We start from the raw sequence: 10079 nt of genomic DNA on the forward strand, positions 1-10079 counted from the left end.
GCCGCCTGGGGGGCCGCCCCGCCCCGCCACGCCCCGCCCCGCCCCGCCCCGCCCCGCGCGTGACGGCGCTTCCGGCTGGGGACGTGGCTCGGCGCCGCCATCTTGTGGGGCCGCCCGAGGAGACGCGGAGCGCGAAGGGAGCGAGCGCGGAGCCCAGCACCGCCGCCATGGTGAGACCCCGCCCGCCGCCGGCCGCTCGTCACCGGCCGCTCGCCGCCGCGGGGCACCGCGGGGCTGGGGGAGGCTCCGGGCGGGGCCTGGGGCCCGCTGCGAGGCTAGGCCCGGGCGCAGGCCGGCGCCGGAGCCCAGTGGCCTGGCGGAGCTGAGTAGGGTCTGGGGCAGGTCCTGCTGCCGCTCGCGGGGCCGGCAGCACCTGGGGGGCGGCGGAGGCTCAGGCCGCCGTCTCCGCCCACCGCCGGGGTGATCCGGAGGAGCAGAGCGGCGGAGGGCCGCTGGCCGAGCCGCGGGGCCCACTCGGTGGAGGGGCTGGTGCCCGCGGCCTTAGGCAGGCGGCGTTGCGCTTTTTTAAAATATTGTTCGGGGCAGCGGGGCTGTCCCCTCGGGTGCTGGGTGCAGCCGGGTGCGGGCGATGCCCGGCTGCTCCCTTGCCGGTGCGGAGTGTAGCGCTGCGAGCTGTTCCTTTCTGCGAGCTCGTCCTGCCCCTTGCTGCCCGCTCCTAGCGCTGCTGGACCGCGATCCCGGTCAGCGGAGACCGGCAGGGCTCGCTGAGCCGTGTGCTCACGGGATCCTTGGTGCCGTCTGGTTCTCTTGCGCCGTGGTCTGAGTGCTTTTGGGGAGTACTTACAGAGAGGAAGTTTATTTCTGACCTGTAAGTACTCCGGGGTGTGCTTCTCCCTGTGTTGTCAAGCTGCTGGGCCCCAGGACAGTCCAGAAGGGGCCTGGCACTCTTATCAAGGCACACACTGGTAGGGCGCTATCGGCCTGGCGCTGAGGTGGGACTTGAGATCGGTCTGTGCTTGAGAGTTTCTGGTACTTGCCTGTTAATAACAGAGGTTGGGGATTTAAAGGATCTTTACTGCAGAAACAGCCTTATCCTGACTAAGTCCCTGATCTGTGAGGGGCAAATGTGAGGAGGAAGTCTCAGTAGTCTGAGAGAATGAGAAAATGTAGGCTGGCAATTGTCTCACTACCTTTTTGTTGATGGTGTGATAACGTTTCTGAAACGCTGAGGAGAGCCATCTGTGGGTTGTGATTAATACAGCTGCCCATGTTTTATTAGCCTGGCTTCACTGTAAATGTGGCATTGGCAAGAAATGTTACGTTTTACAATGCTTCTGTTATAAGCTGGGACCAGACTGACAGAAAACTCAATAACCTAGAGCCTCCCCCTAGAGCATTTGGTGGCGGTGGTGTTACACCTCTGTGTGTGTAGGAGCAAGCTGGCTTGCTGCGTCTGCCCAGTGGGAGCACTGAGAGCCTGGATAACACAGGAGCAGAAAGCAGACTGGCGAGAGAGAGTGAAAAACAGAGGTGGCTCTGCAAGATCTTGGCATGGTTCAGTTCCTGGTGCTGGTCGCAGAAAAAGGCTTTAAATCGTGTTTAAGGAAACTCAGCTGACTGTGCGGTACACGTGAAGGTGAAATGTAGTCAGAAGCAGTTCTTTCTTTGAGCGAGTTGTGTTGCACCAGGCTCGCTGAGGCTGTGTGGTGTGGGAGGCTTGTCTAACCGGTGCTTGCCTTCTCCACAGGTGCTGTTGGCAGCAGCTGTCTGCACAAAGGCGGGGAAGGCCATAGTCTCCCGGCAGTTTGTGGAGATGACTCGGACCCGCATTGAGGGGTTGCTGGCCGCTTTCCCAAAGCTGATGAATACAGGGAAGCAGCACACCTTTGTGGAAACAGAGAGTGTGCGGTATGTTTATCAGCCAATGGAGAAGCTGTACATGGTACTGATCACCACCAAGAACAGCAACATCCTGGAAGACCTAGAAACACTCCGTCTCTTCTCTAGAGTGGTAAGAATCTGTCACTTAACACAGGGTTTGTGCGCATGTGGCCTGAAACAGTGCCCTTGTAAGGGAACCTGTTGGTGAGCTGTTTTTAAAGTCCACCTGGCAACTCGATTTTCCAGAGCCCCTTCCTGACCTGAACATAAGCTTTGAAGTTTTGGTGGTATTTTTTAACTCCACCTAAAAAAATCCTTGGTTGCGGTTCAGCTGGTGAAACCAACGGGATGGCCATAAACATAAGGCATTAAATATTCTCTGTATTCTTAAGGTAACAGCCTTCTAAAAATAATTGTGAACTTACAGCATGTACAGCACTACATTATGTGGATTTCTGAGCAGTGAGTTTATGCAGCTGTCCTCATGCAACCGAAGGATCTTCAGGAAATGGGCTGGCCCCAGCATGTGTTTAGGTTCCTCTGACTTAGTGTTACAGTTAAGCTAAGAGGTTGTGTAAGTACTAGTCCTTCTACACTGTAATAATGGCAAAACTTCCACTTGTTATTTATCAACATTGTAAAGTTACAGTGAGCACCTTAACAGTGCACTGGTCTTGTGGAGGGTCTAGTGCGGCTATGCAGTCTGGGGGCAGTAGAAAGAAAGTGTTTGCACAGTATTGTCTACAAATACTTCTTCAAAATGCTTTCCCCTAACTAGATCCCTGAATATTGTCGAGCTCTGGAGGAGAATGAGATCTCCGAACACTGCTTTGACCTGATTTTTGCCTTTGATGAGATTGTTGCTTTGGGCTACCGTGAGAACGTAAATCTGGCACAAATTCGGACCTTCACCGAGATGGACTCCCATGAAGAAAAGGTGTTTCGAGCAGTCAGAGAGGTGAGTGGGAATAACTGCACGCCTGGTATGAGGTACCCTGTCTGGAAAATACAGGGGCTTTTATTTATACAAAAGTGTTACTCCACTTTGATAGGGGTCATAAAACAATTTAGCTTTTCTGTAAACAAGATGCCCATCTCTTGTTTCTTTTTTTGTCATAAAGGGTTTATGGGCAAAACACACTTGGTTCCTGTGCAGAGAAGGGTTGAGATTGCAGAGCTCTAGCAACCTCTTGTCTTTTGCTTCAGACTCAGGAACGCGAAGCAAAAGCTGAGATGCGCCGTAAAGCAAAGGAATTGCAACAAGCCCGGAGGGACGCAGAGAGACAGGGCAAAAAGGCACCGGGCTTCGGTGGCTTTGGTAGCTCGGCCATGTCTGGAGGCACAACAGCAGCAATGATCACAGAGACCATCATTGAAACGGAGAAGCCCAAAGTGGCACCAGCGCCTGCCAGGTAGGTGTACAGCAGCTAGCAAACATGCCTCGGAGCCAGCAGCGGCTGAAACCACGTGCCCGATAAAGGCTCCCTAACACAGGTTTTTTGTCTGCATAGCCCTCCCATTTGGTTACTGTACAGGTCAAGATCGTCACACCTTTGTAAAGCCTCCCCTTGGCTTTGCCACTGTGTGTGTGTTGACCTCCAAGCCTGTAATGTAGCTGCTTGCAGGCCCTATATATGTTGCATATTCTTTGATCACTGAGGAGCATCTGTGCTGTGTGCCATGGTAGCATCCCCTAGTCTATCTGGAGTCTTTGATGAGCAATGGGCTTCTTACTTTGTGTGAGGAAAAAGAGGTCCCAGCTACTGGTAATACACGGAACAGAATCCAGATAGAAGTAATAATGTAGCACCCTACATGTAAGATCATCAGCTTCATGCACATTCTCCCCCAGAAAAGGCTGCAGACGTGAGCGCTGTGTTGTTGGGATAGTCGGGTCACAACACGCGAAGGTAACTGAGGAAGGAGGAATGTGTTGCCATGAGATGACTCGGAGCTTCTTACACCTTTTGTTTAGGCCTTCAGGTCCCAGTAAAGCCTTGAAACTTGGTGCTAAGGGGAAGGAGGTGGACAACTTTGTGGACAAGCTGAAGCTGGAAGGAGAAAATATCATGACTTCTGTAGGCAAGCGCACTACGGAAGCAGCCAAAGTTCTTGCTCCTCCTGTTAACATGGAGAGGTAGGTATTTTCATTTCATTTTCAAAGTGGTTTTCTTGCAGCGTGCTCTGTGGTGCACATGTTACTTCATGAGCTAGCACCCTTTTTTGCCTTCAGGACAGGCTTTTTCCTGCACCTCCAGTCATGTGTGCTCACTTGGCCTGTTACTTTTAAAAGACGGTGGGCAAAATCCTGGAAAGGGCAGCAGCAAAAAAATAGATAGCTAGTTTGGTTAGGAGTTGCCATGACTAAAATGGGATATATGTCCATTGTTTAGCTGAGGTTGGGAATTTCCCTCTGCTGCTTTTCCCTTAAAATAGCTGCCTTTTTTGCTGTTCCCCAGGCGAGAGTTCCTGCCTTACTGCAGCTTAGGATGGAAGTGTTCGTGGTTCATTTTGCACATGGCAATTCACAACCTTTTAGTGCTGCAAGCCATGCTGCTGTACCAGAGGGGTTTTGAGTGAACAGCATGTTGAGGTGCTGCTTACGTGGGCTTTCTTGCGTTGCAGCTCCTATCTGTGGAGCCTCCTGCCCTAAAGTTAGCATGTCAGAACAGCGTTAGCACCCGCTGTGATGTCCCTGCTGTGCCATTTGGGGCCATCATGTGCTTGGGAGCATCAGTTCATTACATGTAGCCTGTAGTTGCTGAGCATTGATCTCTCATCTTGCCTATTAGATGCCAAGCGTTGGAGTTGAGACCTGCTTTTTTTTCTGTCTAGTGTGCACATGAAAATAGAGGAGAAAATTTCCTTGACCTGCGGCCGTGACGGAGGGTTGCAGAACATGGAGCTGCATGGCATGATCATGCTGCACGTTTCTGATGAAAAGTTTGCAAGGATTCGCCTGCATGTAGAAAATGAAGACAAGAGGGGAGTGCAGCTGCAGGTAAAGCCTATTTGGTGTCCCGTGCTGTTGAATGTGCTTCGACTGCTCTCCAGGGCAAAATATTGGAAGCGCTTGAGCACGTTACTGTCCTATGTTCTCGTTCAAGCAGATGGGTTGAAAATGGAAGTAGTTGCTGCAGCCGTTACCGCAGCATAAATGCAGTGCCAGCTCATGCTCAAAAAGATTGAAGTTCACTTGAGAAATGCACTCTCGTGCACTTGCTTGTCTGTCTGCCCTCAGAGCCTTATCTACCCAGCAGTGCAGTCTGATCTCATTTGGACTTTGCAGCAGCCTGGTGTGTTGCATTGCACTTACTTATGTGGTGCAAGCTTCAGTTGTAGGGTGGGAGTGTTCGAATAAACTTACTGTGCCGACAAGGAATTAATTTATTACCTAGAAAGGTGTTTCTTCTTGGGATCACTTGTGTTCTGTCAGTGCTGGATTAGAGGCAATTGCTGGAGCCCTTGATTGCAGTCAGCAATAGTGGCTCAGGAGGTTCTTGAGAGATATGTCCTCTTTTTCTCCCTCTCTGTGTGAACTTACTGATCCCTGGAGATATACTGCCTTGCGCCCTCCTCCTCACCAAGTGCTTGCCTATCTGTAGCTGGCTGCAGGTCTGCTTTGATAGTAGTAAGCTCCTTATCAGTGTATCTCATGAGCAAGTTCCTAATAATGCTCCCACGTGTGCTGCTTCAGGTGGAAGATAAGATCAAACCTAGCACCGGCTCCTGTCTTTCTAGTGCAGCTTGAATGCTGACTCATGAAAATCTGCTTCTAAAAAGCTGCTTATGCTTGCTGTTGTGAAGAGGGAGTATTTAAACTGAATTGGGCTGACAACATATGTATGTGTTAAGGTTGCTGAGGGAGGTAGTGTTTTTGTGGTTTCGGGGTGTTCGTACCAGCAGCGTTCGAGAGCAGTGTTTGTTGTGGGTCTTCAGAATGGTCTTTGAGATTTGAAGAGCTTTTAAAGTTGTTCTGTAGGTGTCAGCCCAGGACACACATTGTCTCTGGCGCAGTGGCACAGAACAGTGGCAGCGGTGTGGATTCTTAGCGGATCAGCGTTGTCTGGGAGGAAGCCCAGGCTGATAAGTAGACAGGCTCCAGTCGGACTTCTGAGCCAGGATGAAAACAGATGTGTGTTTCGTTAAGGAAAATACTCTGGGATGTGTAGGTCTGTCTCACTAGAACCCATGTTGCCTATCTGTGGTTCCCTCCTTGGCTGGTAGTTACAGACTGGGCATGTGCTCCCCTTTCAGACTCACCCGAATGTGGACAAGAAGCTCTTCACTGCAGAATCACAGATTGGTTTGAAGAACCCAGAGAAGTCATTCCCTATTAACAGTGATGTGGGTGTGCTGAAGTGGAGGTTGCAGACCACGGAAGAGTCCTTCATTCCATTGACAAGTGAGTGCAAGCTTGTATCTGGGGGCTTGGGCAAAAAAGGCTGATGTTCATCCGTGGGCTGCTGGCTTATAGCCTGTCTTGTGGCAGTGGGGCTACCTGGCATGTGGTGAGATGTTGGGGGTATCGTGCATCTTCCATTGGATAGTACCTGTTCTTGGCAGCGCACACATTTTTTGTAACACTTTTGAAGAGAACAGAAAGCTTTTCTTAAGTCAGAATTTCTTGGGGGTGACTTGGTTGTGCTTTTCAAAGCACATTGTCTTCTGAAAGCCTGTGCCATGTAGAAGGCCTGCATCGTTCAGCGTACTGTTTCTGTGCCCTCAGTTAACTGCTGGCCATCAGAAAGCGGGAACAGTTGTGATGTTAACATTGAATACGAGTTGCAAGAGGAGAGCCTAGAGCTGAACGATGTGATTATCACCATCCCCTTGCCGTAAGTGACACTCCTTGTCTGGGCAGTGCTAACAAGTGCCACTCTGGATCCCATGGCTTCCTTCCCTTCTCCAGTTCACAGGTCTGGCCAAGCCGACAGGCTTGAACAGTGTTTCCTTAGCTCTGTGCAGGTCAGCCATGGTAACTTCTCATTGCCTGCTCTAGGTCTGGTGTCGGCGCCCCAGTGATTGGGGAAATTGATGGTGAGTATCGCCACGACAGCCGGCGGAATCTCCTCGAGTGGTGCCTGCCAGTGATCGATGCCAAAAACAAGAGTGGCAGCCTGGAATTCAGCATAGCAGGGCAGCCAAGTGACTTCTTCCCAGTGCAAGTCTCCTTCATCTCCAAAAAGAGCTATTGCAACATACAGGTATGGTTGCTGCTGGTGCTCTGCAGGTGTGATGTCAGTCTCGCCTGTTTTAAGCTGCCTCTTGTCTTCTGCTGGCTAAAGATGGCCACACTGTGGTGGGTGGGCCCTGCTGTCCTGCTTAGCAAAGGCTTGGGCATCGGCATTAAGTTGCCTCTGTGTTAGCTGGATTCAGGAGTGGCAGCGCTGGCAGCTTCAGCTTTCCTGAGCTTGCCTGCGGTTTCAGTTGAGCCTTCATGCCTCTGACAAATCATTAATTCCTCTCAGACTTTGTTAGAGACTCCATTGGCCTTCTGAGCCAAAACATGTCTTGGCATGTGACTGTCTGTCCCTGCTGAACTGCTGCTGGTGACTGCTGCTTAACTCCTTGCAGGCCGCTTTCAACAGAGGCGCAGTTAACTGCAGAAAATCATTCCCCTGTTTTCAGGTTTCCTGAGAAGAAAGATCTTTCTTTCAGGGCTGACTCGCGGCTCAAAAGCGCTAGCTTCATTCTGTCCTTGTGAGCAGCCCAGTGTCAGAGAGTGCTCTATAGTGGCGGTGGGGTGTAGCATCCGATGCCGACCTAACTCTGCCTGTTGTCTCCACAGGTTACCAAAGTGACCCAGGTAGATGGGAACAGCCCTGTAAGGTTTTCTACTGAAACCACCTTCCTGGTGGACAAGTACGAAATCCTGTAATGCCAGCTATGGGGAATCGCAATGGAAGAAATTTTTAAATTAAAAATAAAAAAAGAGGCCGAAGTTTATTCTGAATGTTGGGAACGCCGCAGCCCCTCTCTGCTAAGACACATGGCTCTGTCTGCCATCTGCAGCATTCCTGGGTCACAGACATTTTTGGCAGGGAATTGACATGCTTATGGGGGGAAAGGCTACAAATTTCTTTGGCAGATTTCTACCGGCCGGCAGAAAAGCAAGATCTCCACAGAGAACCTGGCTTTGTCATGTCCCCTTCTCCCCTGATGGCGACCCGAGCTCAGTTCCAGAGCCTACCAGACATCGTTCTCTTCCCTCCTGAAGCGTCACACACTGTTCCGTTGTTGGTGCTGCCATTTAAATTTCATCTCGGCCTTCAACTCTAGTTCCCGTTGATGAAAGCAGGCATCAAGATAATGTGCGTGGGGGCGCCTCACTTCTCTGGACCCTTCTGTCTGGTAGAAGCAGAGCGAGTTGGCCTCAGTTTCAAAGATGGGGGGTTGTGGGATGGGGAAGGGGGCATTTGGGGCTTGGATCCTTTTGCTCCATGTGGTTACTGCTCTCTCCCCAGCCCTGCTGTTCAGTGACAGCCCTACCCCTGGACTTGCCTCTCTGCCTCAGGGAGGGCTCTGAGGTAGCGCAGGCTGCAGCTCCGGATGCTTTAGTTCCTGCTGCAGGGGGAAGTGTCCAGAAGGCACTGTCCTGTGCACTGGCTCGTTGTCTGCTGCAGCTACTCTTGAGCCGGGCTTTGGAGGCAGCTTAATTAAGTTGGAACCAGCTGTGTGTCCTTCCTGGGGCCCTTTTGGTGTCTTGGGAAGTTGAAGGCTTGGCCTGCCTCAGTGCAAGGAGCCACGGAGACCAGGTGACTCAGCCTGTGTGCCAGGACCTGTCCCAAACTAGTGTTTTTTCTCAGCGCTTGCAGATGGAGGAGAAGGTGATGCTGGTTTCCAGAGAATGTGGGGGCTGATCCCAGTGGGAGCAGCACTCCAGCATGGTGTCTGCCCTCCCAGTGACATTGTTCTGCCTGTTCCCCTGCCAGCATTAGTTGCCTCATCTCACAGACCTGTGCTCGCCTCGAAACTCATCTCACCTGCTTGAATTGGAGCCTGTCACTGACAACCTGGCTGGCCACCAGCAAGGGCTGCAGGGAGGCCACGCCAGCTGCGGCCGTAGGTCCTGAGCATGCAGATGGAAAGCAAATCCCTGAAAAGCAAGTTGTATTCTGCTCCCGTGGGGTCCTCTGCCAAAGAAGTTTGTGGTCTCTCCTCTGCCAGCAGCACTCAAGAGGAAATCAACCCTGATCCCTGGCCAGGGAGGAGTGGGGAGAGCAGATCCTGGTCCGTAGCAAAGTAGGTGATGGATCCCATTAACTTGGTCATGTTGGAGAGTCGCTTGTCTGTCTGATTTTTTTTTTTAAATGGAGTCGAGGTTAGTTCAAGCACCCGAGGAGCTTTCCCACACAGCCCCCCCCTTTAAGTCTGTTGGAGGGTAACACTTAAACCGAGCCGAGGTCCCCCCTTTTTGTAACCCTGTACGATACTGGCCTAGGGAGTAGAGCACATTCCAGTGTACACAGAGAATACCCAGTCTTTAATCGAATAAAGAGTATTGTCAAAGGAGTGGCTGCGGCTCCTGACGGTCCTTTAGGATCGGGCCCCCGGGGGCGGGGCCAGCCGCGGCGGAGGCGGAGCCCGGGACTGCTGCTGGGCCGGCGGAGCGGAGGTGAGCGGCGGGGATGGGACCGGGGCACCGGGGACAGCTTGGCCCTGCCGGGCAGGGATGGGGAGGGGGCCAGGCGGTGGGACCCCCAACCTCGGGCGGCCCGGGGGTGTCCTGGCCCGCAGAGACCCCAGCCGGCAGCCATTCGGGGAACGGTGGGGGCGAGGGGAAGAGGCTTCGGTGCACCGAGGCCGGGCGGGAGGGTTCCAAGAAGCGGGGTGAGGAAGGAGCTGGCGGAAAGCCCCTTCAGACGTAACCCCCATCGTCGCGCAACGTTTTGGGGTGCGTGGGTGTCCTGGGAGCTGGAGAGCCGGGGCCGGGGCTCCGTGTCGGCAGTGATTTTGTCGGTGTGGGGGCCCCGAGCGCAGCCGCCGCGGGTAGCTGCCCCCGGCCCTCCCGGGGAGCCTGGGAACGGCGCGGCTCCGGCCGGGACCTTGTTTACTCCAGCTTCCCGACACGCTCCTGCCACGGCCCCTTCAGCTGCTGCCAGAAAGCCCGAGGAATTTGGCAGCCTCAGGAGGTATTTGGCTGCAGCACCGACGGGCCACCCACTCTCCCACCCCTCCGGCTGCCCTGCGAGCCCCCAGCCCCCCGGGCACGGGGCAGGGGCTGCAGCAGGGAA

General features: G+C 53.1%; 1 protein-coding gene across 1 annotated transcript; it reads left to right on the forward strand.

Annotated features, from left to right (window-relative positions):
• The first annotated feature begins 59 nt into the window (after positions 1-59).
• ARCN1 (archain 1) lies at positions 60-9357 on the forward strand. The gene is made up of 10 exons (XM_037409833.1): positions 60-170; positions 1709-1972; positions 2621-2800; positions 3049-3254; positions 3818-3979; positions 4678-4843; positions 6100-6247; positions 6572-6680; positions 6845-7049; positions 7634-9357. The coding sequence occupies exons 1-10, from the start codon at positions 168-170 to the stop codon at positions 7721-7723; spliced, it is 1533 nt and encodes a 510-aa protein (XP_037265730.1). The 5' UTR covers positions 60-167; the 3' UTR covers positions 7724-9357.
• Positions 9358-10079: the final 722 nt, after the last annotated feature.

The sequence above is a fragment of the Falco rusticolus genome, chromosome 16 (genome assembly GCF_015220075.1).
Source record: "Falco rusticolus isolate bFalRus1 chromosome 16, bFalRus1.pri, whole genome shotgun sequence".
NCBI lineage: Eukaryota > Metazoa > Chordata > Aves > Falconiformes > Falconidae > Falco > Falco rusticolus.